Below are 22,874 nucleotides of genomic sequence, written 5' to 3'. Positions count from 1 at the left end.
AATACTTTTGAAAACCATCAAAAACAATACCAAAAATTTTTATTTGAATTTTAAATATAATATTATTTAATACCAATATGGAAACATCTCCACTATAAGGTTAGATTAAATGGTATAGTACCTCTCAACAGAATTATTAATGGGTAGTCTAATGATTATGCTTTTTAAATTTATGGAAATTCAAGCTATATTTTGAAAAAAATCCCATAGACTTTATAATTTTAGGTGTTGTAGAAGTTTTTGATGTTCCTCAATCCATTTTCACTATCAAAAACATGATTCAAACACTGCCTCTTCAAGACTTTTTCTAATGTTTGGCTTTTTAGAATGTTTTTCCCCTCATTCCTGCCACTTTTACTCCTAACAATTCCTCCTCCTCCATAGAAGACACCAATTATTAATCATTAAAAACAACTTTTAAAACACAAATAATTCTTAATAACCCTTATATGAGGGGTATAACACCTATCAATCCAATTATTAATTATTAGAAACATCTTTTAAAATAACAAGTAATTATTAATTATAAATACAAATAAAAATTATCATTTTAGGTTTTTAACTAATTTTATAGTAAATTTATAGTCTATCATTTACAATATAATTTTCTATACACATTAAGAAAAAAATTTCTACTATAAAATTTATTTAGTCTAATAATTTTACTCATTTCTTAAACTTATTTAACAATATCCATATTTTAAAAACTAAATAAAATTTTACATTATTTTAAAAAATTTATCTTCCCTTCTTAATTTTACACAATGTTTTCTTATTTTACAACATTTAACTTCTCCTTTCCTTTCAATTTCACGCCCTTATTTAAGGTCTTTTATAATATTTAATATTTTAAAAATACTACTTAATTTTAAGTGAAAGTTATTTCAAAGTTAAACTTAACCTTACTCAAAGGTAGTTTTACCGCCCTAGAAACCCTACCCAATCCTCCATGCACTTTTTATATATATAAATAAGCACAGAGAGAACATATAAATGATCTATATATAAAGAGATCACAAGGGCTCAATACCATTGCTGATTGCTGGGAAGCGCGAAGGTGTAAGACAGGTACTCATCAACCTTTTCTGAAAACCGAAAAGCATTGTCCAGGTATTCTAGTAATACTGACTTCCGCATCATCAGGTACTTATTATCAACTAGGTCATGTCTTCCATCAACTGGCTTTGATGCTCAAATACAAATGGTCCTTCTGCACTTTTGCGCTGTTCTTTTAGTAAATAAACCATGCTTTCTGGACAGCGGAAAATTAACGACATGTAAAGTGGGTTCTTCTTTTATAGGTGCGTGAGAGGAGGATCTGGCAAGAGGAGGATCTGGGAAGAAGACACCATCTTCAGGTCTATAAGAGAGATCTACTTGATTAGAGCTAGAGGAGGATCTTCGAAGAAGACGCAATCTTCAGGTCTATAAGAGAGATCTACTTGATTAGAGTCCAGGAGTATATACCAGGCAGACACAATGGTTGTTGGAGAGAATCAAATTGGCAAAGGTTCCAAGGGCCTACCTCAAGTGAAAGGCAATCAATTAGGCCAAGGTGCTAAGCTCTCAGGGAACGGGAAATCCACCGCTGCAGCTAACGAGGAAAAATCCGGTTTCTCGCTCCTCTCGCGCTGATCTACAGGTTCGAGTGTTTTCCAATATTTATATTGCATTGAATAGTTATGTTACATGATTATAGCATTCCGGGTCTGTTTTCCAATATTGATATTGTATTTGAATAGTTAAGTTACATGATTATAGCATTCTCCGTCTTTTTGTTAATTCATCTGCTCATAAAAATGTAATTTCCTTCTGATTTTTCCTACGTTTATGTTGATAATGGTTTTCAATTAATATATATATATATATAATGTCAGGGAACTTTACTATTGAAGCAGAGATCCTTGTAAGAGCTAGGTTCATTTCCAAGGAGTGGAGTTTGTTTTTAGTTGCCAATTTCAACAAATTTTATCCAACTATTTCAAAGTAAATGTTATCCTGATCTGTTTTCCAATATTAATATTGCATGGAATAGTTAAGTTACATGATTATGGCTTTCTGGGTCTTTTTGTTAATTCATGTGTTCATAAAAATGTAATTTCCTTCTGATTTTTCGTATGTTGGTAATTATTTTGAATTGAAATATATATATAATGTCAACTTTACAATTGAATGAGAGATCCATGTAAGAGCTAGGTTCATTTTCAAGGAGTTTGGCTTTAGTTCCCAATTTCAATAAATGTTATCCCAAAGATTTCAATATAAATCAACAGAGTTTTACATATTACAGAGTAACCCAAGATTGGAGACTAGTGTCTTTACCAGAGCTATATAGAAATTATGACATATGTATTTGAACTCCCTCCTAACATGTTACTAGTTTTTCTGCCAAGAATATCATTGCCTTAAAACACATTAGGAAGATGATGAATATGGATGACTTGATTTTTGTATCAAGGTAGAAAAATGCACATTTTAAGTTGAAGGCATAGATCCCCCCTTTCTTCCTCAATAGCATATTAAAAACAGAGGTATATGTTTTAATGAAGTAAATGAAATTAAAATTGAATTTCACATGGTCTTATGATCCTTTAGGGGTACTTTTAAAATTAAGAGTGGAGGAGAGGACCCCACCTTATGTACATACACATAGACTAGAAATAAAGCAATATGCAAATCAAGAGTGGAAACATAATACACTACATTAGGTTGAAGAACAAATTGTGAGAGAGACATCCCTACAAACTCCTATATCAAAAAAAAAAACTAATAGGTCAAGGGAAGGTATATCTCCTACAGAGATCTCAAGTTGTAGACTTTTTAGTTTTCAAGAGAAGAAAGAAAAAACATGCAGGAAGAGAAAAGGGTTCATACTAGAAATCTATATCCTTTCTAAGTAGAAAAATATTTTTTTTAGGTACACAAAAATTAAGAGGAACAATAAAGCATTGAAGATAACAAATTATTTAGAATTCTAGAAACTATCTTCTACTACCCAACATACAGTGTTATATTCATTTGACACATAGAAGAGACATTCCCAATTATCTTTATTGAAACCTATAGTTCTAGTGGCTGAATGTGCACAATCTTACAAAACATGTGTCTTTGCTTTTGACACCTAGAATATTCATGCAATTAATTAGATTGACTTGCATAAACAAGATGGTGAGATGAGATATTCAACACTAACAAGTTCAACCATGGAAGCATACAATATTCATTCACATCTTAAGATGGAAAGAATGTCATCCTTGGCCAAAGACACTAGAACTAAATCTCTTGAAGATTTAGTGACTAAACTAATATATGGTCCTAGTCACATTAAAGCAGCTGAGTAAATGATAAAAAATAAAAAAATAAACTCAAGATTGTAGCTATAAAGCACCCCTTGACCAAATAAATTATTGAGCTCCAAGTACAGATTTTTTTTTTCATGTTGATGGTTGAACAAAATGTTGAAATTGAGAATATTAAGGTAGATATGGAGGTACTTTTCAAAGACAAGGAACAATTAGAAGCCACAAGTACATTAGAAAATCAAACAATGACAACAACCTCAACAGTGAAAGAAAAGGAACATTAGAAGCCACAAGTACATTAGAAAATCAAACAATCATAACAACCTCAATAGAAAGAACATAGTCAATCACTAAATTCCTCTGAAAATTAGGGAAATGCCTCATAGATTTATCATTGACCAAGAAATAAAATAAAATATTGTTAGCAAAATTGAATAAAAGCCACAAGTACATTAGAAAATCAAACAATGACAACAACCTCAACAAAAACAAAGGAGTCAACCACTACAAATTAGTCTAAAAAATTAGTGAAATCCCTCACAAATTTATCATTGAACAACAATGAAAATAAAAAATTGTTAGCAACATTGAATAGAAGCCACAAGTACATTAGATAATCAAGCAATATCCCTCACAAATTTATCATTTACCAACAAAGAATATAAAATATTGTTAGCAGCATTGAAAAGATTAGAAGACAATAAAGTTAAAGCTCACAATGCATATATATCATAAGGGTAGAAAACTTCAAGCTCACTCAACATCTTGAAAAGTATGAATTCCAATCATCAATAGCTAATATAATATTGGTAGAAGATAAGAAAGACATACCCTATAATATTAATGCCATTATAACTGAACTATTCTCATTCTTTAAAATTATATTCAACAAGAAGATTTGGTAGAAAAAGTTAAGGAAACAATTGAACAAACAAAAGTTGAGACAGAGCACATGCCAATAAAAACACACACAATCATCAAGGTGTTGAACTCAAAAACCAAGGATAAGATGGAATAACTACAACAAAAAATTCAGTCTATTGCACTAGAAAGGGATTCCACCTTTAAGAGCTTCTAATGGAAAATTGATTCCATTAGAAGCTTACTATGATCACTTATGTAGTGTAGTTACAGGTAGATCTAAATTTTCCAAATTAAAAAGGATAATAAGTGGATAAGCTCTCATTGAAGGTTTACAATATCAACTTTTTATCTAGCATGATATTTATCACATGTTTCTTAATAAATGAACTTTTCAAACATATACATAAGTGGATGAAAGATTTAGAAGCATGGTAGACTTCCTTATTTTTAGAGAAAATATATGGGATAAAATATTGGAGCTCATCCAACAAAACAAGTACAATTCTAGTAGAGTGACAAAAAAAGGGAAAGAAAATCCTAAATGAGGAGCATTCAACATAAGAGGAAAATTATAGGCACAGTCATCAACAAAAATCCTAGAAGTTTGTGCAAAACATCTAAATCTGTGGATAATTGATAATGTTTAGTTTTGTTTTTGAAATATCTAGATCATTTTAGTAGATATTATTTTTGTAATAAATTTTACTTCAAGTTTGAATATTTCTAGGACAAACTATAAATATTTTGTTAAAAAAGTGGAAAGGATTGATTTCCTAGAAAAGAGAACATCATTCATTTGATTGTAAGTTGTGTAGTTTTATTGAAGTAATCAATTCAAGAGTACAAAGGCAGTTTGTTTCAAGATTCTGGTGGAAGATAAATGTCTCTCTATTTGTAAATTTTTCTTTTGTTCTAGTTTATACATGGATGCACCATGTTAATTGTTTACAAGAAAATTTTGAGTATAATTTAGTCATTGTTCTTTTTATCTCCCTTGTTAATAAATATAAATGTCTCCCTTTTGAAATTAAATATAAAACCCATCATTGCAAACTTTTGTATTTAATAGACCATCATTCTTATTCATATCATCCTTACCACAACAACTTTGTAAGATCAAAGAATTTTCCTAGCTGGCCCTCTTTTAAGATGCTCTATATATTTGTGATTGATTGCTAAAAACTCTTATGAATCTATGCCCAATGGACCTCTCCTTTATCACCCAACCATATATTTAAAACCTAGCTTTTGATGTTCATAACTCACCTAAACCCTAAGAATGCGCATTGAGAATTCACAAAGAGAGAGCCCTCATTATGGTAGAGAAGGGCTTTGTGGTTACCTCTCCAATTTTCCTCTTGAGCCTAGAAAAATATACAGTGCTAATAGTATCAAAGCTTAGATTAAAAAGAGAAGGTATCATGAAACAAGAAGGGTGTGGTTGTTAAAGGAAGTATTTGTAAAAGAACAAAATCCTCCTATACAAATGCTAGTCAATCCTCCTTGCTAAATTTTGTTCTCATTGCAATAGTGTTAAGTTTAAGAGTTAGGTCAATATATTTCCAAGATTATTAATTACATCAACATTAAATTACACTGGAGATAGAACATAAACATAAATAGGAGAAGACAATCCAATACAAGAGGACAGAACATGTGGCCCTAGCCAGGGACAAACCCCAATATGGTGAAACCATTGATAAATTCTTCTTATATGATGTTCAATATATTATAAGATATAGATAGAGATAGCACATTTACAACAGAAGCCAAAACTTTGAGTTGTCTAGCTAAGAACATAGATCATACTTTGACTTGTCTAAATAAGAGAATAGACATGTCTAAAAATATGATACATGAGATCATTTGAAGACAGGCTGGTTATTGTCATCATGCTGCACTTCAGGGTGCTGCACCATGTTGCACTATTGTCCCAGTGTTTGGCAGTGTTGCAAGTTGTGCCACTGGGTCACCCATGTCCTTGTTGCACCATTGTTGCTTTTTGTACTTGCTGTGCCAAATACTATATTGTTGTCCAATTTACTTGTAGCACTATGCTATTGTCCATGCTTCACCATGTTGTTACTGTCCATGCACCATGCTTGCAGGTATCCAATGTGTCATCATGCTTGCAGCTATCTTATTTTGTTGGTGCCCCAAGCTTCAGGGCTGTCCCATTGTCATCATTCTTGCAGTTGTCTTATTTGCTTGCTCCACCAAGCTTCATTGTAGTCCCATTGTCATCATGCTTGCAACTATCCTATTTAGACATGTTATACCTTGCTGTCCATGTATTGATCATGTACCCCTTCTATATTTCATCATGTCTAAATAGGACATGTATTGATCATGTCACCCATGTCCTTGTTGAACCATTGCTGCTTTTTGTACTTGCTGCACCAAATACTATATTGTTGTCCCAATTTACTTGCAGCACTATGCTACTGTCCATGCTTCACCATGTTGTTACTGTCCATGCACCATGCTTGCAGCTGTCCTATTTTGTTGCTGCCCCAAGCTTCATGGATGTCCCATTGTCATCATTCTTGCAGTTGTCCTATTTTCTTGCTCCACCAAGCTTCATTGCAGTCCCATTGTCATCATGCTTGCAACTATCCTATTTAGACATGTTATACCTTGCTTTCCATGTATTGATCATGTACCCCTTCTATATTTGAAATACTAGCCTCTGTTAATTTCTAGAGCATGTTTTTAGTTCTTTTACTTGCATTTGCATTTATCATTTTTTTACAAATTTGACTATCAAAATCTTGATTCAACTTAAGTTATTCAGTGTTTGGCACCCTATTAATTTTCCAATGCACCTACCAAATTACATCTTCTTCATGCCACTATGGATACCATTCCTTCAACCCTTCAACATTCTTAAGGAAAATTTGCTACAAGATCACATTTGCTTGCCATGTATGCAAACTAGCTTTAGCTAACCCCAAAACTAGTGGCTCACTTCAATCAAAAGGGTAGATGAACTACCTTCTGCAAATGTAGAACAAGCTAAAAGGAAACCAAATCAAATGTAGATTATATGATCTCAATCAATTATGTACAATGTGTATCTATTAATACATACACTAAACTGGTGAATTAATTTCCTGATGTTCTTATACTCCAATAACAATAAACCATAATACAAAATAACGAAATTTTTAATAAAAAGAAATAGTTTTATAACAATTCCATTCAATTTTTTTTTATGAAAAAAACATCTTCAATGAAGCTATATAATAATTCAAATACTATGAAGCATTCTGTGAAAGATTCCTCTAATATGCTGAATTCTATCCACCTGTTTCTATTTTTTCCTTGCATTTCTATCCATTTATTTTCTTTAAACTTTAGAGTCTAAATCTTCATTCTAATGAATGAATGCTAGCAACATTTTTCCTTCATAGAAATATGTTCTTTGAAGCTTTGTCACAATTCAAATACTCTCACAAAGGATTCCTGTAATATGTGGATTGAAATGTTTTTCTTATTGCAGTTTCCAGTGGGACGGATCCACCGTCAGTTGAAGTCGCGAGTATCTCAAAATCAAAGGGTGGGAGCTTCTGCAGCCGTATATGCTGCAGCCACTCTGGAGTATCTTACTGCAGAGATCTTAGAGTTGGCAGGAAATGCTACTAAAGATCTCAACGTGAAACGTATCACCCCAAGGCACCTGCAGCTGGCCATCAGAGGAGATGAAGAACTTGATACCTTGATCAGAGGTACCATCTCAGGTGGAGGTGTGATCCCTTACATTCACAAGTCTCTTATTTGCAAATCCACAAAGAAAGATTAGTTTCTATGTTTGGGGATGGTTACAATGCTTAGCTAAACGGATTGCTGGATCGGTACGCACAAGTGAATTTAGGAGTCTACCTTATTTTGTTGCATGCGGTTGGTTTGAACCTTCTTCCCTTGTGTTGTTCTATATGTGTGTTTTTTAAACTTATTGAGACTCTGATATTTCATACAGTTATTTTAATTTTTATTATGAGAAAATATATAAAGCATGTTATTTTTTTTTGGATGTTTAGATAATTATATTTATTGTTATGTACTAGTATCTAATTATGTTGAGGCAAGCATTGATTCAAAATAATATGTGATTTTCATTATTATTATTTTTAGTTTATGTTTTACTTTAAATGCTTTTATTTTTTTAATTAATTTTTTTTAGAGAAATAATTATTTTTTAATTAATTTTTCTAATTAATTAACGATATAAAGTAATATAGGTTTGAATTTAAAAATAATCTAATGTAAGAATTTTCTGTTATATATGATTAGCTAAAATTCTTTTGATTATTAAAACAACTTTAGATGAACATTCAGTATAAATATGTACTTGTTAAATGAAAAAATATTTTGAACTTGTTATTCTCAAATTAATAAAACTAAAACAGATCTAATTTTAAGGAGAAAAAAAACTGTAAATATGTCATATATTTTTACTATAATAATAAAAAATATATCATATATAATGGCATTTATGTTTTCAAAAGTTTAATAAGATAATAGCAGAATTAAGTTAAGAAAGATATACTTATCACCTTTTTTATTTTTTTAAATAAAATATTCAAATTTATGTTGTGAAAATATATTTTAGATTTAATAACTATATTAAATATTTTTAAAACTTAATAAAAACAATATTATTCAAAGTTTATATTAAATTTGATATTCAATCAAATTTTAAAAAAATAAAATTATAATTTCAACATTTCTAGAAAATAAAAATAAAAATAAATAATTAATAATTAATAAACTTTAATATAAACTAAATCCAATAAATATGAGTGCAAATTTAATTATTATAAATTTTAATAATTAATTACCTATAACATAACTAGCCCAAATATAATTCTTTTTTATGCCCTTCTTTAAACCTAGGTAATAATAGTAACCACATCAAAAATATTTATATATTTACATATATATGTAAACATATATGTAAAATATTAATAACTTTTTCCTGTATAACATATTAAATATATGAGTATTCACTTACTCAACATATCCATTTAATGTTGTTATTTCTAGTTACTAGTGCACACATAGGAACATAGTTAAATTAATAATATGAAGATATTCAATAATCTTCATATTATTTTTAAAATGAATAAGTTTGTTTCTATTCCAAAAGATTCAATATCTATAGCAATAATAGGTGTCATAGTGTTTAGGCTGATTATAATGATGATAAATAGGTCTCTTCCTACCAGTTCTCACTGAAACCTATACACAAATATTAATTACTATGGGTTCATTGTGTTTTTGAACTAAGTGATTGGTAGGAGTTTCTTTTTTTCTTTGTTGAAGAGTAGGTCCTTCTATTCAACTAAATAAAAAGAGTTACATAATATACATGAAAACCCAAGGCTCTGTGGCCCACATAATAGTCAGGCCCCACAACACCTTAGTTACCAAGTCTCACAAACCGGGACAAGGGCCCACAAAAAATTACAAGCCTTCCTGTCTTTGAATATCTAATGGTTGAGAGGCTATTTCAGGAATCCTTCATGCTGACCCTTTATCCTTCTAATGAGACGTGAAGAGATGCATGAACTCACTCTATAACCATTTTGAGTCAGTTTGGGGAGATATTCCACGGGAATTTTAACTCCCCAAAATCGACTTGATGCGTGCAATCCAAATAGAAATGTGAAACTAGCATGGAGATTAACTCCTATTGCGGACCCGAAGCCTTATAAATAAATTGTCTAAACAACTTAAGGGCCTGTATAGGTTGTTTACCATCTCGCTATTTTCCACGTGAAATACATATGATTACTTTGATTTCGCCAACTTGCCAACATTTTAGCTAAATCCACATCCCCACTAGTTAAAAGGTTGTAGTTAATGTAATTTGGGTCAATGTGAAGACTTGTCCTATATAAGTTTTCCCGCCCGAGAACCGTAGGTTTATATAGTTTCAGGTACATTTTCCCTCACGAAAACCAAAGGCATACTTTAGAAGTGTAGACTTTAGGAGTTCCCGATATATTCCACTCACATTTTACCAAGAGCTCCTTACTCCTATAGACCAAAATTCCTTTGTTTCCATCATTTTTCATCGTGTTTATTTCCTCTTCTCTCATAGAACTCTTTGTCTAAGTTTGCTTGTCTCTAACACTACTCCCTCAATCATCCATGGGGAGTCCGTGTCCATTCATATTTCATGTAGCCCTTGGAGCACAGTACTCCTTCATTTGCCAATATATCCACTAATCTGTTGGTTTTTTGGTACACATAAAAAAAACTAAGGGTTTGGATGGTTCGGATGTGGGATTGTATGCATTTATAGACTAGTAGTAAATGCTAGTGTCTTGACACTTTGTCTCGTGCTAAACCATTGCAAATTTTTTTGACTCAGTTAATTATCAATTCGGAATGAGCTTCAATTGTGGTATTACGTAAATTTCAATTTCTCACGATTTCTAGGCATTGCTCAAAGGCCATGAGCTCTGCCATATTATTAGTTGCCTTCCGCAAAATGACACTCAAAGATGGTTTTTATGAAACCCTTATCATTCGTTATGACTCCTCCATAATGAGCCATACGAGGGTTTCGTTTTGAGTCTCCATCTATGTTGCATTTCATAAAACCATTAGGGGGAGGTTGCCAAAAGTCATTATTAATGGTTATATGACATACATACTTGTTTATACCCTCAGTGAAAAGTCGATTTAGTCCCAACTGAGGAAGTATTTGCGCCTAGTCATCTTGAGGTTGGTTCTTGCAAAGGTTTTTTCTGAGGGTTCCTACAGTCTCTCTAATTTGCCTTATAATATGATCCATGATGCTCTTGGATGAACCAATCCTGTTCTTGAAGATTTTGTTTCTGCATTCTTTCTAGACATCCCAGATTAGAAAGCATGGAACCAAAGACCACGCTTTGTTGATTACCTCATTCTGAGAGAAATTTTTCCTCCAATTCCTCAAAGTACGGTGATGATCCCGATGTACTTGTCTATTTGTCTAAAGATTGAAGCCACCCAATTCAATAGGCTGGAGGTGAATGGGTGTAGGTTCAGTAGGTGTTACATAATTTCTTCTTGTAGTTCACATAGTAAGCATTTCTATGGACCAACTACCCCTCTTTTCCTCAGGTTTTCCGAAGTCAGAATCTTTTTATGTTGAACTAACCACATTGACAATTTGATTTTTATCCAGTTTTAGTTCTCCCATAGGTCCTTCCATACTTTATCGGGGTTTGGGAAGTCAATCCCAAGGGCTATTAGCTTGGCCTTTCGAGGTTAAAGTTGTCTTCATTGTTTTTCCCCATCTTAGTTGGTCTGAAGATGTTAATGTCAGAATCTTTCTCTATTCCAGGATGCTTGTAAGAGCTTCTCCCTAGGCTTTCAATAGTGATTCATCACTGTATACCAGGTTCTTCCATATTCTCCATTTTCTATCGCTTTTGTCCCGATCCCATAAATCATGTACCCTGAGTAACCCTTTTTCACCAGTATCATTCTTGAGATTGACAAATTATTCTTTTATTAGTTTAGGTTCTTGTTGCCAATTATCTTCCCAAAACCAAGCAAGGTTTCCATCTCTCATTTCCCCGAAATTATGTTTCTGAACAATGGCTCTATTCTCAAAAGTTTTGTTCCAAATGTGGGAGCCTTTGATGATCCCAGACATTCTAATGTAATCCTTTTCTTACCAATTGTTTGCATATTTCTGTTTCCATACTTTGACCCAAGGGGAAACCGATTATTTTAGGTATCTCCACCAAAGTTTTGCCCCCAAATATGTGTTTAGGGTTTCTGGGTCATCAATTCCCAAACCTCCATGTGTCTTACGTTTACATATCTTTTCCCATGCTACCAAAGCCCATTTCATTTTCTCTTCCCTTTTACCCCAGAGTAAATCTCTTTGGATATTTCTGATGTCTTGCACAACTCCCTTTGGAGCTGGAAGCACTCAAAAATGAAGATGGGGATAGTTTGAAGGATAGCTTTTGTAAGCACTAACCGACCTGCTAAATTGAGAGACGTGTTTTTCCATTCCTAGGTTTTTTCGTGGAGTTTATTAGTAATAGGCTCCCACACTGCCTTGCTGAGAGGTTTGTCTATTAGAGGTACTCCTAGATATTTGGAGGGTAGAATATCTCTTTGAAAGCCTAGAATTCTGGTGAGGTTTCTCTGAATAGAAATATCAATATTAAAAAATAAAATCTTGGATTTGGTAAGGCTTACCTCTCTGCCCACAACCATAGCATAGTCGTTTAGTATTTTTTTGAAGTCTTGAGCTTCCTTGACTATAGGTGTACCCTGCAGCATGGTGTCGTCCACAAATTGTTGATGGGTCAAGGCATCCCCATTTAGAGTGAGTTTAAGACCCTTGATTTTCCCCTTGACTTTAGCATGTTTGATCACATTTCTTAGCCCTTCCATCATTAGAATAAAGAGGAAGGGTGAAACCGCATCTCCCTGTTTAAGTTCTCTTGAAGGCTTAAATGTTCTAGATGGTGAGCCATTAAGCACGATTGAAAATCTCGAGGGCCATTACAAGGGCCATTACCCATCTTATCCAGTTATGGTCAAAGCCAAATGCTATTAGTACTTCCCTCAGATATGCTGAGCTTAGCTTATCATAAGCCTTCTCTCGGTCAAGTTGTATGATCATACCTACCTACTTATTTCTCTTAAGTGACTGAACCACCTTGTGAGCTTGAATGATATTATTAAGAATTTGCCTACCTTCTACATATCCAGTTTGCTCCTCAGACACTAGAGTTGGAAGAAGGGGCTTAAGCCTCTTTGCATTTATTTTGGAAATAATTTTGTACACCATATTGCATAATTCTATGGGTCTAAATCTATCTAGTTTCATGGCATTATCCTGCTTTGGAATCAAGGCTATGAAAAAGGTGTTGAGTGCCTTCAGAACAATTTTGTTTATCCTTGAGTCTCCCACCACATCGAGGATATCTTGTTTAACTATATCCCAACAAGCTTTGAAGAATTCCACGTTGAAACCATCTGGACCTAGAGCTTTCCCATTTTGCATTTCTTTAATGACTACGCTAACCTCCTCATCATTCACTCGCCTCTTAAGATTATAATTGTCTTCTCTCGTCACTAGCTTGGGAATGTGGTTTGTGAAGTCATTGATAAATTTTGATCTCTCTATGAGAGGCTCCTCTGCTATGTCTTGGAAATGTTGGACCAAAGAAGTTTCTATTTCTTGGTGGGTATTGAGCTGCTTTCCTTGAATATCTTTGATTTTTGTAATCCTCTTTTGAGACCTATGCTCCATGGTGGATTTGTGAAAAACCTTGTATTCCTATCTCCTTCTTTTAACCATTGAACCCTTGATTTCTATTTCCAAAAGATCTCCTCTTTCTTTCATAAGCACTCCCATTTCTATTGAAGATAGTCAACTAGTCCCTTGCTCTCCTCGAAGAAGCCATCTGTGATGAGGACCTAGTTAATTTCCTATAGCTTTTGTTCAACTACTTTTTTGGCTTCTAAGATATTTCCAAAATCATTCTTATTCAAATATTTAAGCGTGTGTTTGATGTGTTTTAATCTTTGATGCAGGAGGAACATCTTTGTGCCCTGAACATGCATATCTTTTGTCCACCATTTTCCAATGTTGCTGATGAAGTTTGGATGGGTAAGCCAGATGTTTTCAAAATTGAAAGGTATGTTTCTCGGAGTTTCTATAAAGGATGCTTCAAGTTGAATAGGCCAGTGATATGAGCCTCCAAAGGGTAGTATCATGGCTGATAAGTTAAGGCCAGTGAGGATAAGGTCCTTTGAAATAATCAATCTGTCAAGTTTACAGGTCACTTGAGCCACTCTTGCCCTCTTATTATTCCACGTGAAGATACCATTACTTGTCTCTGTATCTACTAGCCTCACGTTGTTTATGAAATTCTGAAACTCTATGGAAGTTGTCCCACCTTTTTTTCCGATAGAGATTTGATCATATTTGTTACACGGAAAAGTGTCTATTTAGAACTGCTCCATCCCACTAAGGTGTGACAGCTGCCTTAGAAACAAACAGAGAAAAACTACTTTTGCTTTTCCTTTATGAATTATAGATAGAGAGGAACAGAAAGACCAACCTCTGTCTTGCGCTAATCCTTCGATTTGATCCCTCTCTTCTTTGATAGTCCCTAGCTACCTGCTCCCTTGCACGCCGAGCTTTAGAAAGTACCTGTAAGATCACATAAGCATAGCACTATACAAAGACATGGATCTATAATCATAAACAATTTAGGATCAGATGTAAATTGACCATACAAATGTAACAAGCATCAATGATACAAAAGCATGGAGGAAAACTCAAATAGTTTTTATTGATAAACAAGAAAAGATCCAGAAGGAGTTACAACCAGTGGTTCCGACCCAGCATCAACCTCCCAGCAAAGAAGCCCCTCTTCACCTCAAAAAAAGCTTAGATCACCCAACATTCTCATGTTTGTCTCTAGAAACCAACAACAGTTCCTTACAATATGCAAAATTCCAGCCTCTCGATCTTTGGGATGAGGGATCCATATATAGATATCTGTAAGGGGAATGAGTGAGCTTGTGATTTGATTAATGTCTTCCCATTGACAGTTCTTGCTTCCACTTGGAGGCTGAGGGCCTCTTACTCATCCTTGGTCGAATTCAGTGAGGCAAGTGTCATAGGAGAAGATTTTGGAAGCTTCCATTGCCTCTCCACCTCGCGGAATGACACTGCCATTTGTCATTTCTCGCCCATCGCACCCCACAGAAGGGACGTTTGAAATGAAACGCACCCTCACTGTGTATTTAGGTGAGATGCAACGCACTTAGCCATTGGAGCAGCTGCAATGATCCTGTTTTGACCAATTCTGAGTAGTTTCTCATGGATAACTTCTGGGAGAAGCTATAATCGGTTGACCTTGTTCCTTTAGGGGTTAGAAAAACACTTTTAGGGACTTAGGAGCCCTTGGTTTATGGACATTTCATGCTTGGGGTTGTAGGGCACAAAAATGTCTCTAACAGTTGCCCCCTAAAGTATGAGGCCATTAACCTTTTGGTGTCGGGTGAAATGCTTTATTATGAGGATCTGAAGTTCTTTCAGTGGTGGGAGGATACGTGTAATAAGATACAATACAATACATTATCTTCATAATATTTTCATGATCTAGGTGAGGCGGGCGTTCTCATGCTCAGCTTTATAAATTCATTTTCATATACATAGGACAGACAATCGTCTCAATGTAGACTGACAATTATGGTAGAGCCATCATCCTTTTGATATGATGGTTATCTGTGCTGTAATGATGTACATTTAATGTCTTTATTTCCCTGAATATATATCGCAACCCAGATGGATGAAACTAGATCTGGGGTCTTCAATCTCGTCTGATCTTCACTCGAAGTACAAGTCGATCCATGTGAGAAATGTTCTGAAGTTGAAGATGGAAAGACATCGCTTGATTACGAATCAATGATGTAAACTGTTAAAAAGCACGAGAGGAATCACCGATAATGATAATGACCCTCAAGGTACTGTAGTACAATTCATGTGGTGTTAATAAAGGACTTGGCGTCGAACACCACGCAAAATCTTTTGGCCGAAGGCCATTAATGTAAACCTGTCGCCGGAAGTGAGAAACTTGACATTAAGGCATGCAAGCTTCAAAGTACTGAATGGGGTGTTCCTAAATCAACTTCTTGGATAATGAGCTGATGTCGCCAAGAAGTGATCCATCACAGGAGGGCCTTAATGAATCCCACATCAATGACACGGAACGGAGCAAATTATTTTAATGGAGGTGAAAACGATCTGGTGATATAAGGTTCAGGGTGGCGGTCATGAAAGAATGGAGTATAATGTATGGTAGTGGGTGAGACACAAGTGAATTCGCTGAATGACTTCTCTTGAACATATCGGTGACACTGATGTGATGTATTGGTAGCATTAACCCCAAATGTGGATGGTATGGCATGACCATGGTGATGTGACCGGTGAATGAAACAACCCAACCCGACTCGGACACAGAGTGGAAGTGTCATATTCAAGAGCGACTTGCTACCAACAAAGTTTCTTTGAGTTTTCTTCCCAATTTTTCCCTAGTCATTGCTCACGAGTACCACTTTATTTTTGTCAAGCTTGAGGAGGATAACATATGCTTGTTCTATAAGTTTCCCTTCGGGCAAACCCATCGCTATGTTTTAACGAGCCTAGCGATAGTGAAACTCGTTCTTGTCTATAGACAAGTTTGTCGCTATTAATATTTTTAACGAGTTTAACGACAAAGATAACTCGGTCCTTTTCAATTTTAGAGAGTCTGAAAAGGAACGTAAAGGTAAATCCAAAATTTCTTTTTTGTCATCTAATCCGTTAAGTCCAAAAAAGTATAAAACAATACAGAACAGATGAATTTTCGATACTTTTAATGAGCCGAACAAAACAAGCGCTCAATATTTTTGTGTAATAATCCCTCAGGTCCAAAAAGATTAAAATATAGAGGAGGGTTAGCACTTCTTGTCCCTTTAATGAGCTGGAGAGGCCAATGGCTCGGCAATCTTTTCATATTTTACGAGTCAGTTGGAAAGAGCTTAAAGAAGACTCATCTTTTGAGGAACGAGTGATAAAACGGGTAGCAGCTGATTCCAGGTAAGGTTTGGAATTTTCCAATCATATCAGTGTCACAATGATGGCTAGTGAAATCACTCTTCGCAACTGTTCCTCAAAATGGGTAAACAATCAAATGGAGGTGAATGATCGGCCAATGAAAAAGTGGAGGTGACGGTGCAAACACGACCAAGGCTTTAACGGCTGAAATACTACATTCACGATGGTTATTTACCGGGGAATAGTTCATTTTTTAACGAGCTTAAATGCGGGGGGAAACATTTGCTCATGTCTTATGTTTATTTTTTAACGAGCTTGAACTATGTGCTAAAACTGCTCGATGCGGGTTTATTTTTTAACGAGCTTGAACCTTGCGGTAACATTGCTCGATTGAATGGTCCCTTTTTTATTTTACCATAAATAGCTCTGTTCTTTCAAAGATTGTACTGTATCTTTAACTGCTTCATCAAACTAGTCAGAAATGAACAATATATGCTTGAAAACGAGTTAGAACACTAATATTTTACTTTGAACTATGTAAAAAGTAATGAAAAAGTGTTTTTACCTCTCATTTTACCATTTCATTTGAACTTTGGTTTGTTGGAGCTTTGGAGGTGCTTTCCCCCCTTGATTTTCATCAGCTGATTTCAGGAGATTCTGTGGACATTTCTCAGTGCCGTCTGGACCAAGTAGGATGGCCAGTGGTGCGACTCTTCATGTAGCCAACCAATCTTATATGCAGTATGCCTTGGAATGCCTCCAACCGAAGGTGTTCAACTGGTGCGACACAATACTTCTTGTGATGAAAGAACAGTTGACCAAGATAAAGAGCGGGAGGTTGAAGAACTTTGGGTACGGTTATATTTTGACCGCCTTTGCCTTAGAGAAGATACCATTGATGTAGCCGCAATATATTTCACTCGATTTACCTTGTCCTACTGAACCACGTATGCAGAGATGGGTTGACCATATGTCTAGGCATGTAGGTCAATCTCAGATTTCATTTTCCGATACCTTCTTCAGGTAGTTTGATCGTCAGGAGATGGTTTATTTCGAGTATCCATATGTGGGTATGGACTTCCGGGGTAATCCAGATTTAGTACTGCGAGATGGCGAATAGTGGGGCGCCATTGGTAAAATCTTTGACCATATTCCTGTTTATTTTTTTTCTTTTATAATGTCCTTGTGCTTTATTCTATCAAGACTTTAATCAAACTCATGTGTACATGCAGATGTTGGTCTTGTTCGTCCAGTAGTTCGCCTGAGAGTACCAGCTGCTGCCCCAGTAGGAGAGGTCGTCGGAAGGGCTATCCTTCGTGACCTCGACGTGGCCGAGACTCTCACAGCATTACAGGAGAAGGTTGAGGGCCTCACTCTTGGTATTCCAGATGTGAGGACTGACGAGCTACCTTTGAGGTTACAGCGGCATACTACTGGTGTGCCCAGATGATGGACTCGTCTCTTACGCATGATCGCATAGGCTGTGACTTGCTATCATGAGCATCATTAGACTAGGGTGCCCCCTAGCATTTTGAGTTTTTTGGCCATTTGACCGATTTTGTCTTGGTTATAGAACATTATGTGTAAACCATAAACAGTTATATATATTTTTGATTTTCGGAGTTTTATTTTGGTTAAGTTACATGATCCAAATGCAAACGTTGATGATATGTTTCTTTTTATAAATGTTGCAAATGTCTATCTAACACATAATTTGATAATGAGTCAGTTAATGTGTTTAAGTTTCTGGAAATGTGTTGATATTGAAAAAAATCAAATCGTCTTTCCAAAATCTTAACCCTTAGGAACATGTGATAAATAGCTGGGTTTCGGACGGAATATATACCATTGAGTTGTAGTATTACGAGTTGTGAGTCTAGCCTGACAATTAGTCGGCGTATACCATGTGTGATGGCATCAGAGAGAAGTTCTATCAACGAGCTATATTCAGTGATGTTATTTGTTGATCGACCAGTACATACCCCTCTGAAACTTACTAACTCGCCCCTTGGATCAAAAATAGCCCAAGCTGTAGAAGATAGGTTCTGCGAACTACGACTTGCTCCGTCGGCATATCCAACACATGACTCCAATAGGTTCGACATCTGCAATAAATATAAAAAGTGGATTACTGGACCAAAATAAACACTTTAGCGAAAACAAAAACATAACAAAAGCATACAGGTTACCATTACGCATAGTAACGCTTGAGGTACAACCCATTACGAGGTTGCGTGAGTGGAATTCCGTCATAATCCATTAACTCGTAGGCTCCTTTTGCTAACACTCATTTAACAATATAGGGGCCCATCCATAAACACTTAAATTTACTTGTTCCCAATTTATCGGACTCTTGGTGTAAAGCAAGGCCAAGTCACCTTCTGAGAAGACACGGGGTTTGACATTTTTGTCGAATTGCGCCTTGACTCATTTCTTATGGGCTTCGTTAGCCAAAGCGGCATCACGACGGGTTTCATCCAATTGGATTAATTCCAAGCAACAAGCTTCTTCTTCTGAAGTTCCATGGAGGAGATCAATTGCGAGTTTGAGAGACGAGATTTCACACTGGATTGGTAAGACTGCTTCCAGGCCATATACCAGTTGGAAAGGTGTAAACCCGGTTGCATTCCTTACCGATGTTCGGTAAGCCCACAAAGTTGAGTACAGGATTAGGTTCCATCTTATTTTGTGAACTCTAATCATCCTTTGCAGCATGCGCTTTAGGACTTTTTTGATTTCTTCAACTTGTCCGTTGGCTTGTGGATAATATGGAGTAGAGCTGTCGTGAGACATCCCTAGTTTGGCAGCTAATTCGACCATCATGTGATTGCGAAAATGTGATCCATGATCTGTGACTATAGCCTATGGTACGTTGAATCTAGCGACTACATGATTAAAAAAAAGAGGGCAACTGTTTCACCAGTATTATCTAATGTAGGTATCGCCTCGGCTCATTTGGTAAAATAGTCAACTGCGACTATGATATACCCATGCCCCTCGGTTGTGGTGGGGTTACATGTCATGAAATTGATGCCGTCGTGAATGGCCCAACAACCACTATTGGCTGCAGAGGTGCGCGTGGTCTTCTGGTTTTGCTATAGAAAATGTGACAAGCATGGAAACTTGTGACTGCGGTTATGCAATCTTTGAACATTGTTGGCCAAAAGTGTCATGCTCGTAAGATTTTTTGCACTGTAGCATATCCAGATTGATCCACCCACACGTGCCTGAATGAAAATCATTCAGGACTTTTTCGGCCTCCTCATGGGTGAGGCACCTTCTCAGAACTATATCGATACCACGACGGTAAAGTGTATCACCAACGATCATGTAGTCTTTTGCTTGGTATTGAATAAATTTTTGTTTGGAGTGGGAGGTGTTTGGCCTGTACTTTTGGGTTTGGATATAAATGATTATATCCCCATACCACTCATTGCTTGCAGATATCAGAAACAAATTTTCGTCCATGATTGTTTCTTCTGATGTGTCATCGTTGGACGATGATGGGAGATCGCACAATAATTCTGCGAAAACTAGAGCTTTCTTTGACTTGGATTTTACAAATTCCAGATCAAACTCTTGTAGGATTGCTATCCATTTTGAATATTTGCCCCCCAGCAACTGTCGCGACAATATATAAGTCATGGGGTTGCAATCTAACACAATGGTAGTTTTCCGAAAGAGGACATAGTGTCAAAATCTCTGTATCGCTTGAACAACTACAAGTGCTAGCTTTTCAACGTAAGAATATTTGCTTTCTGTATCATTTAAGTTTTTACTTAAATAATATATAGGATGTTCAATTCCATTGACATCTTGAACTAAAACCATTGCGATGGTCGTATCCGCTGCAGCTAGATACAGGTTAAAATCTTTTTGATAATCAGGAGCATACATTAATGATGCTTTCATTAGTGATTCTTTTAAAGAATCAAAGGAATCTTGCGCAACCTGATCCCAGACAAAGGGTACTTCCTTCTTCAAAAGACGTGTATAACCTTTAGCAAGTTCGGCGTAATTTGGAATAAACCTCCTCAGAAAGTTTGCTTTCCCTTGGAGTTTCTAAATTTGAAGCAAATTCGAAGGTGGAGGCAAATTTACGATTACCTGGATCTTACATAGGTCGAGATGAATCCCGTCCTTCGAGACTACAAAGCTAAGTAGATGACCAGAATTGACGCAAAATACACATTTGTGTGGATTGAGTCGTATCTTGTATTGTTGCCAACGTAGAAATATCGCTCTTAAATGTTGCGGATGATCAGTCTGCTTTCGCGAATGAGCTGGAAGGTCGTCGAGGTACAGTTGAATGATGTTTTTGATGTCATGGAAGGCATAATTCATTTCCCTCTGAAATGTCACCCCTGTGTTCTTTAAACCAAAGGGTAATTTTCGATATGTGAATGTGCCCCACGGACAAATAAATGCAGTCTTTGACTGGTCCTGTGGGCGGATATTTATTTGATTATACCCAGAGAATCCATCTATGAAGGAAAAGATTTCGCATCCGGCGCATTCATCAATTATCTGGTCAATGAAGGGTGTAGGGTAGTTGTCTTTCGGACAAGCTTGATTTACATCCCTGTAATCGACGCACACTCTAATTGTTCCTTGTTTTTTCATAACAGGAACAATATTCGATACCCAATTGGTTAGAGGAACTGGGTAGATGAAACTAGCATGGAGAATTTTTTCAATTTCTGCATTAATGGCAGCGGCTTTCTTGCGGTGCACCTGCCTTAGCCGTTGTCGTACTCGTTTGACATCTAGATACATCTTAATTTCGTGTTCAACGATACTCGAGTCAATGCCTGGAATTTCACTGTATGACTAAGCAAAGACATCTCTAAATTCGCAAAAAAGAGCGTTATATATTTCCAGCTCTGAAGGAGAACAACATTTGCCAACATAAATATTCTCTACAACATCTGTTTTCGTCGAGATATTTATGGCGATAGTCTCTTCAATGTTGGACAAGTTTCTCTCGGAATCCACTGTGTTTACAGTATTTGATAGGAAATCAAAGACTGAAGGATGATAAAGGTCATCTTGAGCATCTTCTTCACAATCCGGAAGAAGGGAACGATGGTGGGAATCATTCCATGGTGCCCCTTCAATTACCATTGATTGGACAATTCCTTCGTCGGTGACATGCACTCACAACCAAGGATTTGAAGGGGTACCATACTCTTTAGACCTATCTATCCAAATGCTTGATGGGCGTTGATTTGGGTTTGCCTCCCATGCTAGGAACATTGATTGCTACAATATTTCCATTGGGCTTGTGGGTAAAACCACTGCATGATCCATGTCGATATCATTTTGTGAGATCTTTTTAGAAGATATCATATTACAGGTTCCTACCGACGCTACTTCCGCCAGGTTGATTGGAGGTGGAAGGGCAAAAGTTCCGATTAGTATAGGATCTTTTAGTAGGCCTACTCCAATATTTTGAAGTGAATGGGGGCTTCCATGGATCATGGGAATGCTTCCTGTAACTTGAGAACCATTGGGGAGGAAGTTTTGTTGATCGACAATTGTAATCCCTCCTTGAAGGGGAAATGCAATCTTCCTAAAATAGGTCAACACAACAGCTGCCATAGCATATATCCATGGTATTTCTAGTAGGATGTTGTAATCAATATTTCCATCGATTACTTCAACATCTATTTCTACCGTTTTCCCTCCTAGTTCAACTTTCAAGTTACTTAGAATACCATATCGGGTATATGTCCTTCCGTATAATGCATGTAGATGCTCCCTCATCGATAATTATTCGATGAACAGTTTTATTGAGGGCTTTCACTTGAACAAGGAAAGCTAGTTGAGCTGGTAATTGAGGATCGTATCCTTTATGGTCGAAGGATACAAGATTGGAATCCTTTGGGTCTACCCCACCAATGGCTGATAATAAAGCTTGCCTTTGGGATGGGCAATTTTGTAGTACTTCAAGAGTCGACATAGCGGATGGCGATTGTGCCAAATCTTCCACTATATTATAATGTTGTGCCGCTCTAGCGTGGGGATTAAACGTCGACTTGTGTACTTCTCCATTTGTTGGTTTTATTGTCAATTCAGGAATGATGGGCGGCACAACTTATGTCGAAGTTGTTGTCGAGCTACTAGGTTGATCT

At 35.9% G+C, this 22,874-nt stretch overlaps 1 protein-coding gene across 1 annotated transcript; it reads left to right on the top strand.

Annotated features, from left to right (window-relative positions):
* The first annotated feature begins 1,479 nt into the window (after positions 1 to 1,479).
* Positions 1,480 to 7,968, top strand: LOC149164416 (putative histone H2A variant 3). The gene is made up of 3 exons (XM_089429465.1): positions 1,480 to 1,530; positions 1,595 to 1,642; positions 7,669 to 7,968. The coding sequence occupies exons 1-3, from the start codon at positions 1,480 to 1,482 to the stop codon at positions 7,966 to 7,968; spliced, it is 399 nt and encodes a 132-aa protein (XP_089285591.1).
* The last annotated feature ends 14,906 nt before the right edge of the window (positions 7,969 to 22,874 follow it).

Source organism: Pinus tabuliformis, chromosome 5_1, assembly GCF_031772625.1.
Source record: "Pinus tabuliformis cultivar Carrire ecotype Pingquan chromosome 5_1, CPIR1, whole genome shotgun sequence".
NCBI lineage: Eukaryota > Viridiplantae > Streptophyta > Pinopsida > Pinales > Pinaceae > Pinus > Pinus tabuliformis.
The sequence above is the reverse complement of the archived record's forward strand: the minus strand, read 5'-3'. Positions and strand labels throughout refer to the sequence as shown.